The sequence below is a fragment of the Arachis hypogaea genome, chromosome 5 (assembly GCF_003086295.3).
Source record: "Arachis hypogaea cultivar Tifrunner chromosome 5, arahy.Tifrunner.gnm2.J5K5, whole genome shotgun sequence".
NCBI lineage: Eukaryota > Viridiplantae > Streptophyta > Magnoliopsida > Fabales > Fabaceae > Arachis > Arachis hypogaea.
Window position 1 is genome coordinate 99517499 of NC_092040.1, and position 26194 is coordinate 99543692.

General features: G+C 33.3%; 2 protein-coding genes across 5 annotated transcripts in view; one reads left to right on the forward strand and one right to left on the reverse strand.

Annotated features, from left to right (window-relative positions):
- LOC112802220 (midasin) overlaps nucleotides 1–19518 on the forward strand; it is a 35643-nt gene extending 16125 nt beyond the window's left edge. The window contains exons 28-63 of one of the 3 annotated variants that reach the window (XM_025845323.3): nucleotides 1206–1347; nucleotides 1454–1543; nucleotides 2501–2624; nucleotides 2801–2955; nucleotides 3109–3222; nucleotides 4547–4696; nucleotides 5360–5539; nucleotides 5639–5827; nucleotides 5934–6035; nucleotides 6126–6350; nucleotides 6521–6643; nucleotides 6733–6814; nucleotides 6895–7025; nucleotides 7123–7287; nucleotides 7899–7974; nucleotides 8056–8168; nucleotides 10227–10291; nucleotides 10397–10510; nucleotides 10762–10830; nucleotides 10926–11082; nucleotides 12088–12248; nucleotides 12326–12423; nucleotides 12680–12906; nucleotides 13022–13267; nucleotides 13857–14078; nucleotides 14158–14316; nucleotides 14864–15088; nucleotides 15170–15478; nucleotides 15555–15701; nucleotides 15914–16120; nucleotides 16222–17937; nucleotides 18034–18315; nucleotides 18418–18597; nucleotides 18692–18790; nucleotides 18875–19000; nucleotides 19139–19518. In XM_025845323.3, coding sequence (XP_025701108.3) covers nucleotides 1206–1347; nucleotides 1454–1543; nucleotides 2501–2624; nucleotides 2801–2955; nucleotides 3109–3222; nucleotides 4547–4696; nucleotides 5360–5539; nucleotides 5639–5827; nucleotides 5934–6035; nucleotides 6126–6350; nucleotides 6521–6643; nucleotides 6733–6814; nucleotides 6895–7025; nucleotides 7123–7287; nucleotides 7899–7974; nucleotides 8056–8168; nucleotides 10227–10291; nucleotides 10397–10510; nucleotides 10762–10830; nucleotides 10926–11082; nucleotides 12088–12248; nucleotides 12326–12423; nucleotides 12680–12906; nucleotides 13022–13267; nucleotides 13857–14078; nucleotides 14158–14316; nucleotides 14864–15088; nucleotides 15170–15478; nucleotides 15555–15701; nucleotides 15914–16120; nucleotides 16222–17937; nucleotides 18034–18315; nucleotides 18418–18597; nucleotides 18692–18790; nucleotides 18875–19000; nucleotides 19139–19168 — 7000 coding nt within the window. In that variant the 3' untranslated portion in view covers nucleotides 19169–19518. The remainder of the gene's footprint in view (nucleotides 1–1205; nucleotides 1348–1453; nucleotides 1544–2500; nucleotides 2625–2800; nucleotides 2956–3108; nucleotides 3223–4546; nucleotides 4697–5359; nucleotides 5540–5638; nucleotides 5828–5933; nucleotides 6036–6125; nucleotides 6351–6520; nucleotides 6644–6732; nucleotides 6815–6894; nucleotides 7026–7122; nucleotides 7288–7898; nucleotides 7975–8055; nucleotides 8169–10226; nucleotides 10292–10396; nucleotides 10511–10761; nucleotides 10831–10925; nucleotides 11083–12087; nucleotides 12249–12325; nucleotides 12424–12679; nucleotides 12907–13021; nucleotides 13268–13856; nucleotides 14079–14157; nucleotides 14317–14863; nucleotides 15089–15169; nucleotides 15479–15554; nucleotides 15702–15913; nucleotides 16121–16221; nucleotides 17938–18033; nucleotides 18316–18417; nucleotides 18598–18691; nucleotides 18791–18874; nucleotides 19001–19138) is intronic. The other 2 variants (XM_072237588.1, XM_072237589.1) reach the window with 2 other exon arrangements.
- Nucleotides 19519–21967: 2449 nt separating this feature from the next.
- Nucleotides 21968–25965, reverse strand: LOC112802222 (uncharacterized). 2 transcript variants are annotated; one of them, XM_025845325.2, is made up of 6 exons: nucleotides 25722–25965; nucleotides 25216–25649; nucleotides 24710–25117; nucleotides 23865–24251; nucleotides 23221–23435; nucleotides 21968–22757 (listed from the first exon to the last, which is right to left on the reverse strand). In XM_025845325.2, exons 1-6 carry the CDS (start codon nucleotides 25868–25870, stop codon nucleotides 22503–22505), a joined length of 1848 nt encoding a protein of 615 aa, XP_025701110.1. In that variant the 5' UTR covers nucleotides 25871–25965; the 3' UTR covers nucleotides 21968–22502. The 2 variants fall into 2 exon arrangements, with proteins under 2 accessions (XP_025701110.1, XP_025701112.1); XM_025845327.2 differs by having other exon boundaries at nucleotides 24710–25114; nucleotides 25722–25952.
- Between the last annotated feature and the right edge of the window lie 229 nt (nucleotides 25966–26194).

The window sequence follows — 26194 nt, forward strand, 5'->3', positions numbered from 1 at the left end:
TGAGAGAAAGGTGACTTAAAGGTGCATTGTTCATTGTTATATACTCCTCTCAGAAGCTCACAGGAGATCATTACTTTAAATTTGAGGAAAGCAGATATTCTAATGTAGTAAATCCTTGAGAAATTAATTTTATGGGCTAAAATGAGAGGTTATATATTAGTTTTCAGGAAAAACTGTTAAGTCTTTAAAACACCAAAATCATATAGATTCAGACTGTCTTCCTTCCTAGAGCACAAGTCAATCATCAAATGAAAACTTTTTTCCAAAGCACCCAAATAGTTGAAGCAATCATATTTTTTTTTTTTCAATAGAATTTTATATCATAAAGATAAGGATGAGAAACATCCCCTTTAGGTTATCAAAATTAGAAGATAAGAAGAATCTCCAGTACCGTGTTCCCAAAGGGAAAGATGCCTTGGTTTCCCGCTCAAAGGAACAATTTCACAATCAACTAGAGTTGCAAGAGTATACTATGGGCACTCCTCAGTTTGACATCCAATTAGAGCACTAAGAGTATATAGTGGTTGAAGTTGTTGATCATAGCTGTTTTGTCTTCAGACAAGTTGGTTTTCAGCCAAGGATAGAATGAATTCCAGTATAAGGAAAATAAAGAGTAAAAAAGGCTCTTACAATAAGGGGGCGCATTAGAGATACAATAGTTCATGTGCCTATTCTGATAAGCTTTAATCTTTTGGGACAAATAGTTTCATGACAAGGATTAACAACAGTAGAGCCTTACACTGCTTGATGGAGTTAGCTATATAGATCAAATAATGCCATTATGTGGCTATCTTTGATCATGTCTATACGTAGCCTATTATTTTTATATCTCTTTTGATAAGTTCTATAGAGTCTCCTTGTGTCTCCCTCTACCCAAAACTCATTCAGCTTGCTGCCATCTTATCCCCCCTCTTGACTTGATGCTTTTTTTAATCTTCTCAAAGCATGCCCATACCACCTAATGTGAGAGGTTTGGACTCATGAGTAATTCAACTCTGGATATCTCTACTGATGCTGAAACACTATATTATTTCATTTCCTGGATATCTAAGCTTTTAGGTTCAGACTCATGAGTTGTTCAATACCTAGCATGGATATTAAAAGTTTCTGAACTCCTTATAATGCCAAATAAGCACATAAAGCTGTTTATTTTTTCTACTGAATTCGTTTTTTTTTAAAATATTTTCTTGGGGATCATGATTCAGGAAAAACACTCATGCTATCAAGGAACTTCCAGTGCAATGTCATAAGTTTAGAGTTACAATGTCTAATTTGTGGCGTTGCTCTTGTCATGGACCTGATCTATCCAGCTTTCTTTTATTAGCGGCCCGTGCTCTTTTTCAACAGGTTTTGCTTTCCTCAATTCTGCAGTGATTTATGCCTTACGTTATTATTTCTTAAATTCATGAATAGCTTGAAAAGTTCATGAATTTATGGGTTTGCTTAAACGTAGATTGTCTATGCGCACAAGAAATCTTTTGATGTGGATCAGTTCGAAGGAATCAAGTCTAGTTTCTGTTCTTTAGAGAATAATGCAGTCACGGTATGTTTATTTTATTTATTATGCTTTTTGTCAGTATTTTATCTTTTTATTTTTTAATAATGGCATTACAGTTGAATGAGTATGATAGCTGATGTTTTTTTTGAATTTGGTTGGAATTGATTGGCTGATGCTTTATTACCTTTATTATATAGTGCTCATTGGATGTACTGATATATGTAGCAAATTGAAGTTGGAAAATCTAGGAACACCAATGTACAGATAAATTTATCTTCAAACTGATTCTGTCAATTGGCAGCATGGATTATACTTTTCAGAGTGAATATTTGGAGATATATTTGAATGCAACATTAGCTAGTATAATGATTGATATTAAGTTGAGCATTGTATAATTCAATTTCTTCTTTCACGTATAAGGACAACAGGTTATAGAATACTGGTTTTCTAAAATGATCGAATGCTGTCGGACTGGGATATGTAGTCTTTTCTATTTATTCATTTTTGGGTAATTTATAGCGTCTTTTTCCTTTATTATAAATATGTATGCACAAGTTCCCAGTATTTACCAGAAGATTGCGAAAATTGACTCTAAAATGCTGTTAGCTCTAGTAGGCTTATTATTTAATGTTCTAGCTCCTCAATATTTTGCTCTACTACTTATAAAACTAGCCTTTTAAAATGAGGTAAAAAGTTTCATTTGATGTTAACTGAAATAATCCTGTACTTTAGCTTTTGTAATTAGATGGTGTATCTCTAGCAGATAGCAACTATGTTTTCATTACATCTGGGACTATGAATAAGGATGACCTTGTTGTGATGATGAAATAAATTTAGGACAGAATGAGGAACTCAACTTGAAATGTGTTATTGATGCATTTTCTGCTTCATGTTGCTCTTTATTTGTATAATGTTGTGTGGTGGTTCTGTATGGTTTTTTGAATTGTTGATGCTCGGAGTCCAAGCTTATGTTCTATACCTCATTCCCTTGAATGAATGTAGGAAGAAGGAATCAATTTGGTGAGCACTCTCATTGCTTCTTCAAGCCACCATAGATTGAAAAACTCAGTGCCCAAAATCATTGTTCCGCTGCTTAGTGAGCTGTATCTTCAGTCTAATTCTGATGGTAATTATTTGTGCTTATATATATATGCAGGAAGAAAATATAATTCTTAAGCATATAATTCGATATTATGTTGTATTTTGAATCTATTACTTTGACATAGTCTAGTCTCTGTTAACTATCTTTTTTTTTTCTTTGAATCTCATGTATATTTAACTTGAGCTATTTTTGTGTCTCAGATTTCAGTTATAGCATTGGTTGTGCATGGGTACATATTGGAGGATTATGCATTCATCTGCTGCTTAGCAGCTATAATGTTGATCCTGCCGTTAAGTACTCTTGCAAGTATTCTCATATTGAAGAAATGGTATCGTCACTTGAACTTGAAATTCAGGTACTAGAGTCAACTAATTTGATCAAGATTGTCTTCTTCACTTTGTAGAAGCTAATCGTTCTTGTTTGTTTGTTATTTTATGATTTATACTCCTATGTACTTAATCTATTTGTCTTCTGGGTGAATTGGGTTATAATTATTGTTTTCTTTCAGGTGCGGAAAGAATGTGGGTATTTATCAGGAAAGTTTTTCACAAGAGAAGCTGATAAAAGGAAGGCAGAAAGGCTAGAAAAGCTTCAAGCAGAACATATGAAGCTTCAAAGAAAGGTTTCTAAATTATTTCAATTTTGTTTCAACTTTCCAAATTTATTCCATCCAAAATTTTAAGCTTTGAATGATGTGAATATAATTACTGTCTTTCAGCATTGTGGTATCAAGATTTTTGTTTTGATTAAGAGATTGGTACATATCTAATTCTGATATCCATGCTTGGGTTATCAATAATAAACCAGGGTCAATTTTATTGGCATAAAATTTTCATCTCCTTTCAGGTCAAATTTCCCCATAATCCACATTATGGTATTTTTCCTTCCAATTATGTTGAAATCATAGAAGTCCTTTACTTCCTATGCATACTATTCTTGACATTGCTCTGCTAACTGATTCTCTCCTTCACCCATCACTTGTATTTGATAACCATTGGGTTGTAGTTCGCCCATCTTTGTGTAGCCAATGCCATCAAACTTGTATGCTTATTTGCCCGACGGTCATCTAGCATTGCACTACAGGAGGATGTAGTGTTGTTTATGGTGGCAACTCGACGACAGTCATGGTGGTGGCTATGGTGCTGATCTTCAAGTGGCAGTAATGCCGACCTTCATGGTGCTTGTGGTAGTGTTTCTGGCACTTGATGGTGGTGCCAATGACACTGATTGACAGGGGTGGTGGTATTGGGGCTTGATTAATGGTAGTGGGATGGCGTTGTTCAAGGTGGAGTAGTTGAATCAGATTGATGGTGGTAGCATTACTAGCTATGTGCAGTGGTGACTTGTTCATGGTGGTTTTACTTTTATTTTGTTTCGGCTTTTTATCGAACAAGTTGAAAGGGATTTTTTCTTTTTTGGTCATTAATAACTAGTTAGTTTCTCCCTTAACTTGTGCCCCTTTAAAATTTCAGGGTGTACCAATAGCCTTAATAATTTAGTTGGGAATATACATGATATCAAGTTATTCTTTGAACATTTGTGTCTTTGAACATCAATTTGGTTTTTCATTATTTGACATGAAATATAGTCTTGCACTTCAATTTTGTTCTTTAATTGATATATTATATACACTAAAACGAAACAAATTTATTATAAAAATCTTCAAGGGGCTGATTTGGTCTACCAAGTTGAGAACTTATTTAAACAATTTCATTTGTTTCGTGCGTTTGTTCCGTTTTTATGAGTACTACTGCAATTTACCTGGCATTGTATTTTTCTTGTTTCAATATTTTTTTCCAAGCTGTTCTCTCTCTCTCTCTTCAAAACCTCCTGTGTTTAATGAGGTTCGATGATGAAATTATTTTGCATCTTTATTTCTGCTTGTATCTTTTTGTCGACATTTTCTGTGAAGCAACCAACATTGATCATTGTTGTTTTATACTTAGATTGTCTTCCGCCCTGAACCATGGAAATACAAGAGGTTAATGAATGAATGTAATGAGTTTCTAAAACAACTTGCTTTGTTGGAAGATTTGAAAAGCAGTACTAAAGTAAAGGAATTTCAACAGGTTGCTGATCGGGCTCGGAACTGGCAGGTATAACTACTTAGGCATGTCTTGTTGGTTGAACAAATTTGAATTACTACTATTTATTGTTATTCTATATGTAACTCAAATCACAGAAAATTTTTATTTGTGATTAGAACAACGAATGCATATTTTCTTCTTATCATCTGAAATTAAAAAATTCTGAGTAAGAACATTGGAAAATAATGGTTCTCAAGTCCTATTTATTTTGAGGTGAGAAAATTCTATCAAAATGGGACAATATGTTAGAACCCATTGCGATGTGATAAATAGGACAAGAATAACATGCTATAAAAGGTGGACAGATGAAATGGTTCTCAGTATGCTTGTGAACAATAAAATTTCCAAGAAATTGAAGGATTCATGAAAATTGTTTGTCATGGATTTTCCTCAATGACAGCTTGACAAGCAAGGTAGGTATTGTAAGAACTAAGAAGTGGAGACAGTTGGTCTCGGATGCACGTATTATTCAAATTTGATATGAGAAGCATGCATGAATTTGGAATAAAACAAAGAAATGATGACATGCCGTCGTGAGACAGATGTAGGAGGCCTAGACCAAGATGTATTGCCTGTAAAAGACACATGCTTCCTGTTTTTCCAATTCTTACATGTAACAACTTTCATTTCATTTATTTTAGTTTTACATTAGCTGCCAATTTTGAATTCCAGGAAACAGCAACACGTTTCATTGATCGGTTGACGGATGAATACGTTTGTTTTAATGATATTATTCAACCAATTCAAGTTGCTGTGTATGAGATGAAATTCGGATTGTCACTGATTCTGTCAAGTAGCTTGGAAAAAGAATATCTTGCTAGACTTGGGCTTGAAAACATCATCCTGGATATGGTATTTTGTTTTTGTTGTTTGTTTCTACCTTTTTTTAGCAATTTGTTTTGAGGGGTTTTGGTTTTTGACAACTGACATGGTGAGCTTTGAATATTGCAGGAAATGCTATACACAATTATGCGCTTCCCGCGTGCAACTTCACGCAAGTTTATCTCTCTTAGGAATGACATTAGACATGACATGCATCTATCATACACACTTGATTTTGGTAAAGGATTTTACTCGCTTGATATTGCTTTAATGGAAAGGCTTATGTCTCTCTCCAGTGGCATTGCTGCTAATATGAAGGTACATACCAATGGATTGAGTTATGTAAAATAACTTTCTCGATTGTTTAATCAATAGAATCAATTTATTTTTGTTCATCCGTTTGTAACTGGATTAAGTAAAATAGGTATCTTCATTGCAATATCGAGCTTCTGTCTATCAGAACATTCTTGTTCAGCTTGCACATTCCATAGCACATGCAAAAGTAATGGATGTTAAAACTTATATGGTCAGTATCTTCACTGTAGTTTAAACTTCTGCTGATTCATTTGTATGGAATTCTACAAGTCCTTTCTTTAACAAATATCTTTTGCATCAGCTCTTGCACAAGATATTTGATGAGTTTGCAACCCTTTGGATGGGTATGAAAGTTCATGCTAAGTCCAAAAGTGATTATGAATCTCAGCAATACAAGTTTAAACCTCGAGCTTTCCAAATCGAGAGTGTTATTGAAGTTGACATGCCAATTCTTGCAAAATTAAGTGCAACTGAAACCTTTTCAGAATGGGAACAATTTTCTTCCGAGGAAAAACCCAATGATACAGTAACGCTTTCAACTCTTGATATCCTTTATTATTTGTTTAGTTGGTTAGTTTCTTCTGAGGAAAAACCCTTTGACTCAAATGCAAGTGTTTTCGAACTCTAAATATCCTTTTCTAGTTGATTAGTTGATTCTACATGTATATTTGAAATGAAATTTATTCTTTCAATCAGACGGAACAGTCAATGGAATGTGAAATATTGGATGAAGAATGGAAGGAACTGGAAGAGTCTATTGTTAGCAATGTGGTTCTCATTCACAACCAGTTATTTGGATCTAGTGATCTTGTCCAGACTGTGAGTTTGTCTCTACTTTCTGTCTCCTTTGCTTGGATTGGCAAACTTGATTTATATGTTGTGTTTAACAATGTTTGCGTTTGGTTCAGTCGGGATCTTTCAAGGTTTCTAATGAAGATTGGTTGCATTCCTTCAGTGACTCATATTCTTTGGGAATTGATTTAATGAAAGGTAGTAATCACTGTTTTTGTTAATGTTTGCAACTTTTGTTTCTGAGCCTAGCTCATGTATCTGTTTCCAACTGCTTTCAGGAATCCATTCTTCAATTTTGCCCAGATTAGATGTTAAACTGATGCCAGAGCACTTACTTTATCTCTGTTTAGACTATCAGAGGAAGTTTATTTCATCTCACAAATCTGACACCAGATACAATTTTTACAAGGTGTGGCTGATGTTACTTTAAGATGTGTTTCTTTCCCCTTGATGTTTCTGTAGTTGCATGATGACATGTATATCCTTTTTGTTATTCTCGGTACTAGGATCCAAATGCTCCAGAGATGGCAAATATGTTGAAAGTACTTGCACCTCTCCATCGGGAGATCCTATCCGTGCTAAATGAGTGGGAAAATCATAATGATCTCCAGAAAATTTCAGATGTAATTGACATGCTCTTGTCTCTTCCTTCGAATATCCCGTTAGCAAAGGTAGTAATCATGACTGGTTAGACTGCAACGTTCCTTACAGATTGTTTTTATGCAGAAAACGTAACAGTTGACTTGGAAAAATTCCTATGTATAATGAAATATGGTTATTATTTATTACTGCTCTCTAATAGTAATTGTTTGTAGGTACCTTTCTTGTATTGAATATGATTTCAAGTTTTTCAAATCCAATCTAACTGTAACTTTTTAACCCAATTCAAGCGTTCTTGTGTATCTGCTATCCTTTTTTGTTCAGAAGTTTATTCTCTGGAAAGTTTTAATTCAATGTTCTCTTTTGAATTAGAATGTTGTTTTTAGCCTTGTTGAATGTGAGAGAAGGAGCGAGACATAAGAATTCCATTTGTTTTAGTTGAACAACAGAGACTAATTTATGTAGCTTGAAAAGGGAATCTATACATAATTGCAGGATACACACAATTAACTACCATATCCTAAGGGTTCCTATAATACTATAATATGCTAACTCATTTATTCACAGATATTCTAACAAGCCTCATGAAGCTTAGTTGAGTTGTATGCCATGGGTACACTTTCTTAATTTTTTTTTATAATATATTGTGTTGTCTAAGCTATATCCTTTTTCCCTACTTCAGGCCTTCTCAGGATTGCAGTTTCTACTGCACAAGGCTCAACTTATGCAAGAACGTGGTTCAAAGTTCCCCTTCCCAGGTATGAATCTTCTTTCAAGTTTTGTTTATCCATTGTGTACTCCCTAATATTACTAATTTTTCTGGTTTAACTTGCTTGTAGACAAATTGAATAATATTTATGATCTATTGTCATCATGGCAAAAGATAGAACTGGGCTCTTGGCCTGGTTTGCTTGATGAGGTGATGCATGGATATGAGCATAATGCTGGCAAAGTAAGTGGAAATTCACTTTTTTTTTTTTACCTTCAGCATAAATGGGCTAGGTATGATCCCTGACATGCTGGCAAAGTATTTACCATTTCCTATTTATTTTGATATTGTTTTTGTTTCACGATAGCTTTCAGGTTTGTTAATGTTAATTAATTGTACACTTAAGTAAGAGAATTTTTTTTTGGCTAAATATACTCTCTCCTTGATTATCTTGTATCATGAAACATCTCTTTGAAAATGTTAACATTTCAGATAAAGGTACATGAAGTGTGTGTTTGAATTGACGTTTATCAAACTGAAATTTGAATGAACTTGATTTTATAGAATTGATTTTGGATAGGAGTGAGTTTGTAGCAACATGATTTATGTTTGGCAACTCTACAAAGTTAATTTTGATAGAATGAATATTGTTTGGATAATGATAGTTAAAATCACATTTAAATAGATGATTACTAAAATAGACATGATATTACATTAGAATATTATCCTTTCAAACATGTTTAATTTTTTTATAATTTTTTAGTTTTTTTAGTATATTTTTTATATAGTATTTTTTTAGTACTCTTGTTATACACTATAATTTTTCACTGTTATTATCTATGGTTATTTTTGTTTAATTTGCTTACCTAATAAGATCATTAATTGATATTATGGTTAAAAGAATAACTTGTTTGGTTTATTCTATCATTTTTTAAGGTATATACATAAGAATTTTAGTTTTAGTTTTTTTTTTTCAATACTCTTTTTGGCATCGTATTCTTTTAGTACTTTCAGTATTCTTGTTTTTAGTACTATTTTGAATTGTAATTTTCTACTAATTATGATTTTATTATTACTTATAGTTAAATTTTTATTTAATTTGTCCTTTCTAATAAGATCAATCATTTATATTTTAAAAGAATTACAATAATAAACAGTATGCAAGAATTACGCTGACAAATTTTACAAAACTGAAAAAAATAAAATCCATATTTTTTTATAGTAGTACTCTTTTATTTGATACTATTTTGGACTATAATTTTTCATTACTTATAATTTTGTTATTTTTTTATGGTTAGTTTTTTATTTAATTTATCCTTCTTAGTGGGATTAATAATTCCTAAGATGAATTGTTATTTGTGCCTCTTTGAAGAAAAGAATAAAGGGTAGAATTGATAAAATAGGTAAACGTAAGAATGAACGCAACGCATAAGCTACAACTTTTATAACTTCTCATAAACGTGGGTTGAGAGTGAGAATCATATCTGCGTTCTGGAATAAAAAAATAGCCAAATGAAATATTCAAGCGTTCAAGAAACTTGAACGTACTTTTCATAGTCAAAACGCTAATCCAAACACATCCTAATTGTTTTATTATCTAACATGTTTCTTCATGCAAGTTCCTCTTTTGGGCTTTGTTGAATTATTGTTAGATAATGGTTAGTAGTTTAGATGGTGCATTAATGCAAGTAATATATTATCTCGCTCTCTCTCTCAAGTCTAGTCGCTCTAATATTTCTGCTGAGTAACCATGAATCTTGATATGGTAGCAGAGCGATGGTATCCTCAATGAGCTCTCAAATTCTTCTGCTGTCACAGACTCTCTTCTAAAACCAATATTACTTTAGCTTCTTATTTTCTTCAAACCCAGAATTACAGTGCACAATTTAACAGAATTTGTATATTTGAATGAGTAAATATTCTGCTGATATACTGGCAGATATTCTGTCAATATCCTGGCATATATCCAGTCCCTTATATTGCTGGTTGTAATTAAATTTTGTACTACGAAAGATGGTAACTTCTTAAATAGTTTGTAACTTCCATAAAGTAAGGAGAAAAACAGAATTGTGAGAGGCAACTAGTGAGACCTGCGCCAATTGATCTAGAGAAGGGTTTTGGCAACTTTTGGTTGTTTGGATAAGAATGATCTTTAAATTATATTGCAGTTACAGTTCTTTATAATGATGAGCCAGCAAAACCTTTTTCTTTTATCGTTGTTACTTTTGTTGTTCTTATGAATATCCTGATTTTTTCTTTTATCCTATATCTTATTTTCTTTTTAACTTGCTTTTGTTGCAGTTATGGTTTCCTCTGTATTCGATTCTTCAGACCAGTTCTCCATCTGCACAATCCATTGTCCAGAGGCATGTTCGAAACAAAAGCTTATTCTGTTGTTCCATTTAAAGTTTGTCATCCTTTATTTTTTTGTTTTATCTTTGAACCTGTTCAATTGATTTACTGTATTGCAGCCTGGAAGACTTCATTCAAACATCCAGCATTGGTGAATTTGGGAAACGTCTCCAGCTTCTTTTTGCTTTCCTTAAACAAAACCATACAAGTGTGTGCCTAGAATATGATTCCAGGTATGATTTGTTTGTAGTTCTAGCTGTTGCTTTGTCTCCTAATGCCCAAGAATAAGGAAAACCATTATGGAGGACAATAGATATTATTGTGTCACTTTCTCTCCCTCAACAAAATTCAACGGTTCTTATGCCATTAGATGTTAATAGTTAGCATAAATGTGTAATATTTGTCAAGCAAGTTTTATTTGAAATTATAAGTTATAACCCATTTTTCTAATATTCTCTTTGTTAATTGTTAATGATAACGACAGGTCTTTTCGGATTAAGCAGTTGGGATACTTATACAATATATTTGGTTTTTATGTGCAGTTCTTACCAATGTGAGTTCCTTATTCTTGCTCTGCATTCAATTTTGTGTCTTTTACTTTTTCAACCTTGGGAATCTATGAACATTGAATTATGACACTTATTGCAGTGTATTGAAGTACATTGATGCAAGTAAGAAAGAAATTGAGACTGAACTAAAAGAATTGGTAAAACTATGCCGATGGGATGATAGTAAGAGTTATGCATCAATTGAGAAGTTGAAGAAGAGCCGGCAAAAGCTGAAGAAGCTTATGCAGAAGTATACTGTATGTGATCCTTGAATCTCTAAATAACATTTTGATAATTAATGCATCAGTCTTTGTTATTTTTTATTCTTTTAATTTCTTACCTTATCTTTCTCTGGTTCAGCATTATATGTGGAGACTTTTGATGTAAGCAAATAATCAACTAACTTTACCTCTCTATTCCTTGAAATATTCTACTTTGTGAAAATTCTTAAAGAAAAAAAGTTAGGTGTTGCTTGTAATACATCATATGATTCGTATTAATACTTTTTAGTCTACCTGGTGAACCTTTTTGTTGAAACACTGAACTTGGATAATGCTTGGCCTCTCTCCCACTCCCACTAACAATAACCTGGGAAATAATATACACAAGTAATAGTAGTAATGAACACTGTTTTTCTTGATTGGCAACACTTATGAAAGGAGTCTAAATCAGAGGCATTTCTTCTCCATAATGAGGTGTAGAAGATGTGTAGTCTATTATAGCAGTTACTAACTACAATCAGCAGTTGGTTGTTAGCAACAACTGTCAATAATAGACCTGTAACTGCAGTAGTGAGTGACAGGACCAATCTGCCCCCATTTATTCTACTATATATTCTGCTGTATCAGTGTTTCTCAGTCAAAATAACAATATATCATATTCACTCATATTTTCTAGTTCTCCAGATTCGCTCATCTCTTTTTGGTATTAGAGCTAATTTTTCTGTGCAACCAACATCTTTTCCTTTCACTTTTTTCCCCTGGTATAATCAACTTCCCTTAAATTACGATTTTTTCTGTTATAAGAAACCATCATAAAGTATATAAAACAAGTTAGGGCCCTTGAAGGATACCAAACATTGAATCGTGTTAAATCCATAAATCCATTATGAAGTTAGGCAATGAACACAAGTATCCATGTATTTTTCCTTCTCGGCTCATTCTTTTGTGCAAACTTCTCTCCTCATCCAGCTGTCTATTTTCCAGCGCTGCATTTTATTCTTCCTGCCTTATATATTTTGTCTTCTTTCCTTTCTCATGAAGGATGTTCTGCAAGAGCCAGTGTTGTTATTCCTCAACCAAGAAGCTGCACAAAGAGGAGCCAAAGCTCAATCTTTTCGTGGGCACAAGCTTATTTATGATGTTATAAATAAGGGCTTGCTCAGTGGTGCAGTTGATTTGACATTGTTCAGTGGTGAGAACAGGTTAGTTGACATCCAATATAAGTTGTACACTTTATATTTCTAATCTTTAAGTTGTTAACATGTCTTCTCTGATGTAGATCACTGTGGTTTGAGAAATGTGGCGAAAAATTGGATAAAGCTTTGCAGAATTTACAGCTTAAGAGAAATGTGCAATTTTCGTCAACAACATATGATGGTACATTTTGCTCATTTCATATCCTGTACTACAGTGTGCTAGATACATATTCCGGTAATCTAGTGTTCTGGTACTCATGCAACATAGAACCATACTAATTCAATGGAAATCTTTTTCCTTATTTCTTATTAAGAGATAATTAGAACTCAAACTTGTGGTTCATTGACTTCATTCTTTTTTTTTTTAAAAAAAATAAAAATAAAAATTTTGGTTTGTTTCTTGTCCATATTTTTTTATGACCTTGCAATTTGTGCAGATATTGGAAGCGTATTCAGAGCTTGTGGTGTCTCCCAGCATAAACTTCACTTGCAGGGATGGAAAGACATGTGGAATATGATCGAAAACATATATGACACAGCTGTTCACTGTGGTGATGTTTGGAACAAAGAAAAAAAGAGTCGTGGAAAGAGAAGAGCTTTGTCCGATCTACTTAAGCTTTTAGAGAGCAGTGGGTTGTCACGACACAAGTCTGCATTTGAGGAGGTGGGAAACTTACTATTTAGTTCCCATGAAAATTTATATTATGTCTTTAATTTTTCTTTTTAGAAAAAATTCTAACTTCCCCCCTTTGATTCCCTTATTATTTTTATACATATAGGATCAGCATAAATCTTGGTGGTTTCTTGAAATTTTTGGGAGCGTGGATCATTTACTATTAACAAATAGTAAGCTACCTCTTATAACATCAGAAGATGCTGCTAAAATTGAAGATAAGAATGTCCCGGAAGAAAGCATGCTTATAGAATGGAAGACAGCTAGTGAACATTATTTCAGAAGTGTTATCTCTGTGCTTTTTTTGCAGCAGATATGCCTTAATCCTCATAAAGATATAACTCTTGAACAGGTGGAATCTCTCTCTTCATATTGGCACTCCTATGGCTCACTAAATTTATGATAATTTATTTATTGGTGATTAGTTTTTCTTTTCTTTTTCACTTTTATTTTTAAAGATTTTCAACATATACTTTCTGGAAATGTTTTTCACATATTTATATCAAGTATACTTTATATTTCTGAAGTTTTTCAAAAGTTTCAAAAATACCCCTAATATTTAATTTTATTTCTAACACTTGAAATAAGTTTCAATATTACCTTTTTGTTGAATTTTTTGATGGGCAAAGTCAGTTTCAATACACCATAGTCGTCATCCTCAACTTCACTCTCATCTTCCTTATCTCCGGCCAGCAGCCAACCCCACCTCCATCAACATCATTATCTCTTCATCTTCGTCCACCCCACACTCACCCACACCCACACCCGCTGTCAACACCACCTCCATTTCCTTACCCTCAACCTCAACCTCAACTGAACCATACTGTGTAATGACAACTGAACTATTTAATATTAGTGACCCACTCTGTCATCGCTGTCAAGCTTATGAATACATTTACCATTGCCATTTTATATGTCTAAGGTGTGAATGATTTCTGCAGGTTGATAGGTCCAATTCTTTCCTCAATCAGCTCATTGGAATACAAAAGAATCAACTGGCTGCTGCCAGTGATTTTGGCAAGCAATTGAAATGTTTAAGAGAATGTGTTTATACCCTGGCAAATTTGTTTAAAGTCTCCTTGGATGCTGATAACAGTACTGTTGATATGTGTTCTATTATTCCAAATCAGTTTGCCACTTATAAATGCCTGTGGCAACAAAAAGTAAGTGTCCTCATTTCTTCTTTATTTTGATATTTCTTATTGACTGCAGTGCTTCTGATGTTCTTTTCTCTTCCTGCAGCAATTATTTGATAGTCTATGTGCTGTGTCACATGAGCAAATGCTTTTGTTAAGGACATTAGAGCATAGCCATTTACGCACTTGTGAAAGAGCATGTTCTTCAGCCAGTCAGATGATTGCTTATATTGACGAATTTTTACCGTTGTTCTGCAAATCAAAGGTTCTGCTGATGATTTTGTTTCTAAATTGCATTGAATTTGCGCTAGTTTCTATTTCATTGCATTTATGTAAACGTGTTAGAGACCTACCCTTATGTTAATAAACTGCATATATACACATACCAAGTTAGAGTGAGGAAGAATAGGGGGACAGCTGAGGATACACCAGGAAGATTGGGCATGGGGATTGGGTTACTCTAGTAGGTCCTGTTATTTTAACTAACTTGCTGACTCGGCTACTAGGATTTGTGTGTGAGAGGCCGTGTTTGTGTGTGATGCTGTGTAAGTGCGTGGGAGGGTTATTATTTGAAGGGGGCGGAGGGTGTTTAATGTGGTAGGGAATCATTTGCCTAGGCATTGGAGAGTAGGAGCTGCTTAGTACCCCCCCCCCCCCCTTTCCCAGAAGTTGATTTCCTTGATTCACTGTAAATTTTTTTTCTTCCTAAGAATATTATATTGACTATTGATATCAGTCTTGAGGTTGTGAATCATGCAAAGTTTTTTATTAATCATTCCTATTTCTGTGGTATATATCAAAACATAATACAGGAATCATTGGATCGTTACCTGATTGGGGGGACGAAAGCTGTCACTGCATTGACTTCAACCACACACATTTGCATTGTTACACAAGATATGGAGCAGCTGTTAACCGAAAATTTCAAGGCTTTAAATGTGTTCAACTCACGTCTTCTAGAACTGTGGGAGCATGATCCTGATAGGTGCAAAGTCAAAGAAATTTTGATTCATCAATTTCAAGAAATAATTGAGAAGGTACATGATCTGTTCGTACAACCTTTTCAAAACCTGATTATTTGATTGGGAAACTCAGTTGAAAAATCATTTAATTCTCAGGCAAAATTAATTGAGGACGAGTTAACCATTGCGAAAATGGAAAGTTCCATTCCTGTAGAGTCATCTGCTAAACATAGCTCTGATGGAAAAAGCTGTGAAGAGCTCAATGCTGACTTCGATCAGGCCCTTGCGTCTACATATCAACATATTGCAACTGTTTTCCAGAATATATGTTTGTCTAGCAACATCCCTACTGTTGAAGAGTCCATGGTAAATCTTGGCACGGGGGAATTGCTATTTCAGTCATTTGTTGCAAATCTCAGCTTGGACATGCTGTGTGATAAGATTTTCAAAACAGTTGCTTTTGGGGTAAGTTTGGTTTTGTCTCGGTACTGTTTCTTGCTAGATAAATCAATCAATGATGGGTTTTTGTGTGTCTCTGTAGGAGAAGTTGGTCAATCATGCTGACAATAAAGTCAACAGCTATTCTTGCAAAGTAGGAGCCAGCTTTAGAGATCTACATATGCTCATGGACCTATTGCTGAATTTCAGTAAAGAGCTCATGGAAAATTTCTTAGACATGCACAGATCTGTAAGCTTAATTATCTCTTATCTCATCTTATGTATAAGCATACAGTTTTTTTTTTTTTTTCATTCCAGAGCTTATTTTTAATACTGTGTTTTTAAAGTTGCGGTATTCTGTTATAATGATTGATTATAGAAAATCTCATCTTCTTTGTCATCAATTCACTGTCATTTTCCCAGCGCCAAATTTGATAATTTGATTGGAATGCCAACTTGTAGGTTTCAGTTACAACCCATGTGATTGCAACTATTTTAGCGTCTTTGTTTTCGGAAGGTTTTGGAGTATCTAGTGAAAACCGGGATGAAGATGGTAACCTCAAATCATCTGAAGATGCTAATGGAACTGGCATGGGGGAGGGTGTAGGACTGAATGATGTCAGTGATCAGATTAATGACGAAGACCAGCTGCTGGGATCCCGTGACCAGGTTAGCAACCTCAAACCTGCTTATTTCGTAAGTTTTGATGAGGTTTTCTGGTTGGACTTGGAATTTTAAACTATATTTCTTGTTTGTATTGGATGGCGCAGCAAAATGAAAAATTAAATGACTCCAAGGATGTCCCTAGTAGCAATAATTCTGGTATTGAGATGGAACAGGATTTTACAGCTGATGCAGTAAGCCTAAGTGAGGACTCAGGGGATGACGAAGATATTGATGGTGAGAATGATGAACTTGAATCTGAAATGGGGCCAACTGGGCCAGATAGTGAAGCAGTTGATGAGAAATTCTGGGATAAGAATGAAGATGAAACTCCGAATGATTCAAATGAAAAATATGAATCTGGACCTTCAGTTAGGGATCAAGATGGAAGCACTAAAGAGATGAGAGCTAAGGATGATGCCACAGATGAAACTGGCAATGGTAATTATGACGAAGGCAATGCTCAGAATGATGAAACTGCGAGCCAAGATGAAACTGGGGATGGAGACAATGTAGAAGAGTTGAATATGGACAAGAAAACAGCATATTCTGAATCTACTGGGTTGATGTCTGATGAGTTAAATCAAACTTCTGACATGGATGAGGATTTGGATATGGGGGAAGATGCAGAACCCATGGAAGAGGGAGATCCTGAAGGACAAGGTGAGTTAGCTGAGAATGAAATGCAAGAAGGGAACCAGGGGGATGAGAAAGGCCTCCCTGATGAAATTATGGAAGAAGCTCATACTGAAGTTGATGCAACCACAGAAAAGGAAGATGTTGGACAGGGCCAAAAGAATACCGAGATGGATCTCATGGATCCTAAGAAAGATACATCTGAATCTTCTGGTATGGTAAACGATCAAATTTTCACTGCTAAATCGTCATCACAGTCTAATGTTGATCGGCAGACTTCCAGTTCTGAAAATATAACAGCAGAACCTGAATTTTCAAATAGCCAACATAATATTGATAATCCTGCTCTCTTGGGAGGCTTTCCTTCTAATAGTATGTCTGAGATGGATATTAAGATGTCAGATTCATCAAATACTGGAGGAATCAATGAAAATCGATCTGAATCCCATCTTCCGCAGAATGAGCATTCATTTATTCAGGAAAACCAACCTAATCCTTATCGAAGTGTAGGGGATGCACTTGAGCACTGGAAGGAAAGGGTTAGGGTGTCTGGTGATCTTCAGGAAAATAACATGGAGCAGCATGGTGAAATGGACGATGATAATGCAGATGAATATGGCTATGTTTCAGAATTTGAAAAGGGGACAGATCAGGCTTTGGGGCCTGCATCAATGGAGCAGGTTGACAAAAATGTTGATGGTGACACCGATAAAGAATGTCTTGCTGGAGAAAAAGATGCAGCGATGCAGATTGAGAAAAAAAAATCAGAAATAAATTCTCTGAGTAACTCCTTGTCTTTCCCCAAAACTGAAAAAAGGGAGCAAATTAATATGCCAGACATCGAGAAGACGCCAGATGAGGGGTCATTTAAACCTGTTACCGGTCAACGTATTGATCTTGAAAATTGCTCTGAAGATTTGGTTTCTTTCCAGAAATCATACTTAAGCGAAAACACAGAAAAATTAGGACAACTTTCTGTGCATGACAATGATTTGGGCAAAGGTCAAGATGCTTCTGATGATCCTAGTTGTGAGCACGACGCAACTGCTCTTTGGAGGAGATACGAGGCTAGCACAACAAAATTATCTATGGAGTTAGCTGAACAATTGCGCCTTGTAATGGAACCAACTGTAGCCAACAAGCTGCAAGGTGATTATAGAACTGGCAAAAGGATAAATATGAAAAAGGTAAGTGCTAATATTCTTATGAATAACATTTTATCTGCATTTTGGTGAACTTACTATTGACTCTTTTTTCATCACTTCAAAAAAAAAAAAAATCAGGTGATTCAATTCATAGCAAGTTACTATACTAAAGATAAAATATGGATGAGGCTGACCAGACCCAACAAGCGTGACTACCAAGTAGTAATTGCTGTTGATGATTCACTCAGTATGTCGGAGAGTAGTAGTGGTGATGTTGCTATTGAAGCTTTGGTCACGGTATGCCGTGCCATTTCTCAACTCGAATTGGGGAGCTTTGCTGTTGCAAGCTTTGGAACCAAAGGAAACATAAAGTTACTACATGACTTTGACAGGTCATTTTCTGTGGAGGCTGGGATAAAGGTTAGTTGGATCAACATAAAGCTTGGCTCTCTTTGTTGACGTACTCGAATTGTATATTCATGAAAACCGATCTAACTGTCGATTTGAACTACTGATGAGCAGATGATCTCTAATTTGACATTCAAGCAAGAGAATACTATAGTTGATGAACCAGTTCTTGATCTGTTAAAGTATTTAACCAACAAATTAGATTCTGCGGTTGTACAAGCGCGCCTTCCATCCGGTCATAACCCTCTACAGCAACTTGTATTAATAATTTCAGATGGTATTTTTCATGAAAAGGTATCTGATCACATAACAAAGGAGTTTTTTTTTGTATTTTTTTCATAACGCTTAATTTCTTTGCTTACTGGTTTACAATATTTGATTTCTCCAGGAGAGATTGAGGCGACGCGTTAGAGATTTATTGACTAGTAATCGATTGGTTATGTTTTTGGTTCTCGATAAATCTGAGAAGTCAATTATGGATCTCATGGTATCTTCTCTTTTTAGGCAACTTACATATTTCACGAGAGCACATCACACTTTCCCCTGATCTTGACCTCGTCGAGTTTTGCAGGAAGCATCTTTTGAGGACGGAACGCCGAAGTTTTCTAAGTACATGGATTCTTTTCCGTTTCCCTACTATGTCGTTCTGAGGAACATTGAAGCACTGCCAAGAACTCTTGCAGACCTACTTAGACAGGTAAATGACCCTGCCTTCTTTCCTTTTGGGAGAAAAAGGAAAAATTTTTAAAATTCTTTGTGAAAATGTAAATGGCTCTGTATGTTTAAAGTTTGCAATGCTTTCTTCTGTTAATTTTCTTTATTGGGGTGATTTCAGTGGCTGGAGCTTATGCAGCATTTGAATTGATGCAGTTATTCAGAGTGCAAGTTCTCTTATAGAAACATTTCTAGATTTTTTTTCTCAATTCTGTATAGTAGGCGAAAGAAAATTGTATAGTGCTACAATTTTATATATGCAAGTTTCTAGTCTTTCAACATAAAAAAAAAGTATGCAAGTTTCTCAATTGAAACTTGAATGAATCGCTTTACACTGGATATTTATTTTATCAGAAAAATGCTGCAATAGTTTCTACAAAGAACTACATAAAAAACAGAGATTAGGAATTGTTGGAATACAGTGGCATGTAATCAAATTGGGAAGAATGTAACGCCTTTGAATACTCAAAATTAAGCTGACATCAAAATTGTTCACCAAAATCAAAGCCTGAAAACACATGAATTTATGTTCACCAAAATCAACTTAAAATGTAGTCTTGTAATAAAATTTAATTATATGCATAGACATTTAGAACCTTTTCCGCTACGTAACTGGGAACGTCATTAAATTTAATTATACTCGCGGGAAGTATGAAGAGTTACGTGAACAAGAATGGTACAAATTTACAATATCCTATCCAATCATTATATTTTTCTTTCGAAAAATTATTATGTCAAGGGATTAATATGTCTAGTATTCTAAAATATTAAGAATTAATTTGAAAATTTCTTTTTATCAAAATATAATTTATTCAATATAAAAATCATTAATGATCAATTTGGAATATCACACTTGTCTTATGATATGAGGATTGAGTAAGTACGATGAAAAAGGGAACAAAAATTCAGATAATTGAAATATATATAGCACAAGTGCACAACTATAATATTATACAAAAAAGTATGACTTCTCATTTATTCTTAATATATAAAAGTAGATACATAATTTTACATACATTACTTTTTAGTTATTTATCTTCTTTTATTAACGTCATGTCAACATGACTTATTTGGTAAAATTTTAAAATCAACCACTTAATTTTTACCAAATTATTTATTATTTTTAAATCATCAAAAAAATAAAATATACAAAAAACAGTACAATAATTAGAAATTAATAGTATTTAACTAAATTTGTAATTTATAAAAATATTAAATTCATATTCTTATATTTATTATATATTACCGTTGTAAACAATACAAGAAATTTATAACTTCAATAATTAATTTATTAATTTCTATAAATAACTCATTCAATATAATAAACATCCATATTACAAATGTCATAATAATATTATTAATCATTTTACGTTATAAATATTCAAATTCCATACTATTTGAACTACTTATATAAGTCTCTTATCACTATTCCTTCAAATTACATCAAATTTAACACAAAAAATTTATTTTTGAACTACACAATATCTCAAACTTACTCAATGGAGATAACTATGTTGAATGTGAAAAGTGTATGAAGAAAGCATATGAAAAAAAAGATAACTACATTTGTGGCACATGTAATCAAACATCACAATATCCAACAATAAGGTAACTCTATATACTTTTCATAATCCTATCTATCAAATTATTAGTTACTAATCCAATATTTATTTTAGGTTCAAAATTCAATTAAAGGTTTAAGATCAAAGTGGTACAACAACTTTTGTACTATTTGATGGTGAAGCAAAAATATTGTTGGATACAACTGCTTCAAATCTAATGGCACTCCAGAAAAGTAATGATATTGAAGCACCCCAATTGAAAAATTTGTGCAACCTCACTTATATTTGAAGTCAATGTAAATGATTTTAATTTTAAAAAAAGTTCTCAACAATACACTGTAACCAAGACATTTGTTTTAACCAAAAACACTAAATTTTAACACCCATTTGTTCCAATCAAAAAACACTAAATTTCAACCTCCATTACACCAAATAAAACAAGTAATACTAAAAAAAATCACTTATTTTAGTTATTTTAGACATCATTTTTATTTCTAATTTAAATTATTCGTTGATTATAGGAATCAACTTCGTCAATACTAATATTATCAAACGAATATCACATACCCATCAAGAAATTAAAGAGAAAGAAAACTATATAAATTCAAGACACATTTTCGAAAGAAGAACATACTTGCAAAGATGGAACAAACAACACAATAGAAAGTGCATATAACTTAATAATTCATAAAGAATATACCTTCACAAGAACATACACAGAAAGAAGAAAATAACAACTCTAACAACAACCAATAAAAAAAAAGAAGAGAAGCACCACATAAAAAGAGTAAGTTCATCAACTAAAACAAATGCAAAAATTAAACCACCAAATAAAAATGTCATTTTGTACATACAACTCTAATATCTAAATCTTTTGTACAACAAATTATTTTAAATAAAATACCTTTTAAATTTAACTTTAGTTTACACATTTAATTTAATTCTACAAAACATAACAATTTTTAATATTTATTATATGCTATCATTAATTTACCATCTCGCCGCATCACACAGGTCTCATTCTAGTTCTATGTAAAAAAAGTATGACTTTTCATAAAGCAATTAGGTTTGCTCACATTCTCACAAGGAAATCATAAGTCCCTCAATCAATTTTATGAAAGTAAGAAAATAGTACAATGCATGGTAAGTTGGTAGTCCAAGGAAGAACTACCCTTTTAAAGGTTGAACTATTCCATTTTATTTTATTTATTTATTTTGCAATTTCACCAAACTTGGTGGGGTTTCCTACTTTCATTCCACTATTATTCTAAAAGAAGACAAAATAAACCCATTAAGCCTACCATATTAGTTCATTACTTTAGTGTATCATGTGATTCTACTTTTTTTTTTTTTGTGTTGAAGTCATGCTCATATATTCTTCTTTATGATTCATCTCAAATCCCTTGTTGTGGCAGATATACTCTCTAATAAAAAAGCTAATAAAGCAAAACTAAAGCTACACTTGTCTTTATCTCTTCATGTTCTTTTTCTTTGTCCTCTGCTCTTTCACTTTCAACATTCAACCCACTAACACAAATGCAACCTAACATTTTTCTATCATACATGTTAATTGTATTTATTTTTGCCTCGTATATCAATTCAATACACTTTATTCTTTTATAACGTATAACTGATCTGATGGTAAAAGAATATGTATGGAATTAATATACAAGACAAAATAAGTACACAAAATATTTCTTTCGATTTTAGGCTCCAAAATCCATGCCACCCCACATGTTTCAAACACTTTGGTTAGCAGGGTCACATTTTCTTTAAACCATATATTACACCAAAGTGTGTGCTATGAATATTCCTTTTTGTGCAGTCTCAAACTCCCATGCACATTCATGATCCATGATCCATGTCATCACGCATCATGCATTCTTGGTGTTTGTGTTTTTGCCTCTGTGGAGTGGGGTCATATCAATGTGAAGAAGAAGGAGGGAAGAAAAGTGGGGTGGAATCTCTTTGGAGCTTGCCATCCATGACCTTCACTTTGCTCATCTTTTCTTCACACCAATGCAACTGTTCTTCACTCAACTCACTCATTCTCAACACCCTTGACACCACTTTCAGGTCTATCAGAGCCATTACAATCTCCATCTCTTCTTCCACTTTCAGCTTCTTCCTCCTCAAACACTTGCCGGAACGCCGAAGGTCCTTAACCTTAATCTTCTTCTGCATATACATTTAATCACCTAATGAGTTTTGTTAATGAAGTAAGTCTTTTAAATGACTATGTTAGGAAGACAATAATCTAAACTTACTCTATTTAACTTAACTAACATCTATAATTTCATATATATATAACATTGATAAATATATACTTAGTACTTTTAGTATTACTCAATTATTCCAACAATAATTACAAGATACAAAACAAGATAAGCGATAATTAAAAAGGCAAAATAAGGTAATTGTAGACTGTTTTGTACTGATTTTTATTGTCTCCCAAACATTTTGTTCTTTTGGAATAGTGACTTTTGAAGCTTTTATTCTACTTTATGCATTGAAAACTTAAGAAGCCAATGAGAAAGAAATTTAGAATTTAATAGCTAAAGTGTTTTATTGCTAAAATATTATGGAATGATATGGAAAGCACTGAAGCTAATGAGAAATTAGTTTAGAATTTGGTACTTGCTTTATGGTTAACTTTCTTGATAAGGCGGAGTAGTGTTGGATCAACCAAGGCTCTTTTGTTTCTCCTAAAGTAGGATGCTAGAATCTGACATGGTCTTTCTTTATCAGCTTTGAGGAAACTCATGAATGTTTTGATCCCATCTTCCATTATCACAAGAAATGAAGCTGAAGATATTCTTGTGTCTAAGCCATCTTCCTTCTCATCATCATCTGATTCTTTAATACAAATAATAAGAACAAAAATTCAGTTATTGTTAATCAGTATTCAACAATACTGTATATAATTGGATTATGTAACACTCAATTTCTCATGTACCATGTTGCATGACAAGTTATTTTTATGATGGTTAGAAAGATAAAGGTAATTTACAAAAGTGGAAGTTGACAAATAATTATATGACATAAATCAAAGCAAGAGAAATTACTTACTTTCATAACATACCATAGGTATCCTATGTATATCAATTTTGAAAAATGTTATTTTTGCTATAAATCTTTCAACTTCCAATTTTAATGAAATATTTTACTATTTTTTCCTTGTACACTGAGTTAATGTATATTTCTTCAAAATTAATTAAGTACATATCGATTTAAAGGACGAAACAAAATAAGTATACAAAATATTTCTTAACGAAGCTATCATACCTCGATATTCGGGCACTAGAAGCAATTTAGGAGCCATGAGCCTGACTCTAGCATAAATCTCAGGCCTCCTTCCATGTTCATAAGGCTCATTCTCAACATATCTCTGTAACAAAACTTGAAACTGTTGGAACTGCTGTGCAATGGTGGCTGGACAACCAGGATCAGCAAGGTCAACCCTTGAAGCTCTTTTTGACTGAAACTTCTTGTAGTTCCAATTAAGTGCTTCCCAAGTTATGCAGATTTGTGCCACATATGCTGCTTCTAGTTCGTTGTATGGGTTATGGTGGATATTATTATCACCTTCTAGTTTCTTATTTGCAGTTGAAAACTTGTACACAATTCTCTCTGAAATTGACCTTGGAGCCACCTTAATAGATCTTAAAGACTCTGATTAAAATTGAATTGTTACTATGTGACTAAAAAGATTAATACATTAGTATAATTTAAAGGACAAATTACACTCTCCTCTTCTGAGATTTAGTGAAGATAAATGTAATTAGTCCTTATCTAAACTTGCACCAAAGGTTTTAAACAGTTGCAATCTCAATCTAAACCAATGGCGTTTTTTTTACCAAAGTGTCACTTTTTCCGTATCTTATTACTAAAAATCCACCTTTTTAAACTAAGAGTAATGCTACATGACCAACAAATATTATTAAAAATGAAATAACAAATTAGTTGTCGTCATGGTAAAAGAGTAACATCTGCGTACTTAGTTATAAAAGATGGAATTTTGATAATAAATTTCGAAAAAGGTGACATTGGTAAGAAAAAAAAAAAAAAAAACACTAAATCTGTGGGGTAGCCAGAATTAAACAAGGAACAAGGAGAGAGAGGTAATTTACCAGTTTCTTGAAGTTTCTGTGCACTAATCCTGTGAAGGAATGACATTTCCTCATCATATTTTTGAAAGAGAGTGTAAGATTCCCACTTGGGGCAGCTTCTCCTTGATGATGAAGAAAAAGGGTCTTCAGTTCCACAACAAGAATCTTTCATGGAACTCCTCCATTCAGAGGAGCTCTTAGAAGTGGAGCCTACAGTGCAAGAATCTCCAAATATTTCCTCATCATATTTATTATTATTATTATGATCCTTTTCCTCACTAATAAGTTTCTTATTATTAGTACTGTCCAACTGTGTAATAGTAGGACCAGCATGCACATAGAAGAATCTCTCATCATCATCCCTTGTGATCTTGTTTGAATCTTGCACCTTCTTATTCTTGACAAGTCCAACACCAACTTCATCATCTTCTGCATAAAGTAGAATCAAGAACTATGTTGTGCATGTGAATAATAATAATGTAACAAACTAAACTATATAGTCTTATAGCTATGATGTGAGATGTTACCATCACAGTTTTTGTCTCTATCCAATATGTCACTTTTTGTCACTATCTCAACTGGGACAGAATCTGGAACAGAATCAGCATCTCTTGCTGGAAACAATTCTTTTTCTTCTTCTTCCTCTTCAGTTTCTACTACTACTTCTGGTTCCTCACTTCCAAAATCTGAAACCACTGGTGACTTGTGAACTGAAAAGGTTTCTTCTGAATCATCTTCTTCAATGAAGCTCTCTTGGGGGGTGATGAATTCTTCATGAGAGATATTCTGATTATGTTTAAGAAACAAAAGGGTTTCTCCTCCACCAATGATATCTGCTACTATATGATCTCTCTCCATAGAATAATCCTCATCATCATCATTATTATTATTATTATTATAACTTTCTTGAATCTCTTCATCTTCATCATACTCAGAAGACACATATTCATACTGCTGATCCCTGCAACATAACAAACAAAAAATAAGAAAACAAAACCAAAAACAATTATGTTAACCAAACATGTTCTATTACCTTTGGAAAATGGAGTAGCTACCAATGAAGTTGATGAAGTTGAGAAGCAAAATAGAAGAAGAGAAGAGAAAGATGAAGAGAAGCTGAAAAGAGCTTGAGACATTGTAGAAGAGTCTAACAAGAGCTTCTTCTTTAGAACATGGTGGCATTTTCTTTCTGTCAATTGCTCCAAAGGGACTTCACCACTAAGCAAAGTTAAAAAAAATATAAAGTGGCCTTAGTTGCTTTGCTTTTCTAACATGCATATCCAAAAAACATTCTAGACAAAAATCTCTTATTTATATATTGCAAATTGTTTTTGTTTAGTTTCATGAACAAGGGCAAATCTGTCATTTGGACTCAGCAGGATATCCTCATAGATTGAATAATTGTGCCTTCTTTCTCAACATCTTAAAAGTATATACTTAAAATGTAGAGTTTGGAAGAACATTCTCATGTGTAATCACTATCTATATTTTAGTATGAATTTGACT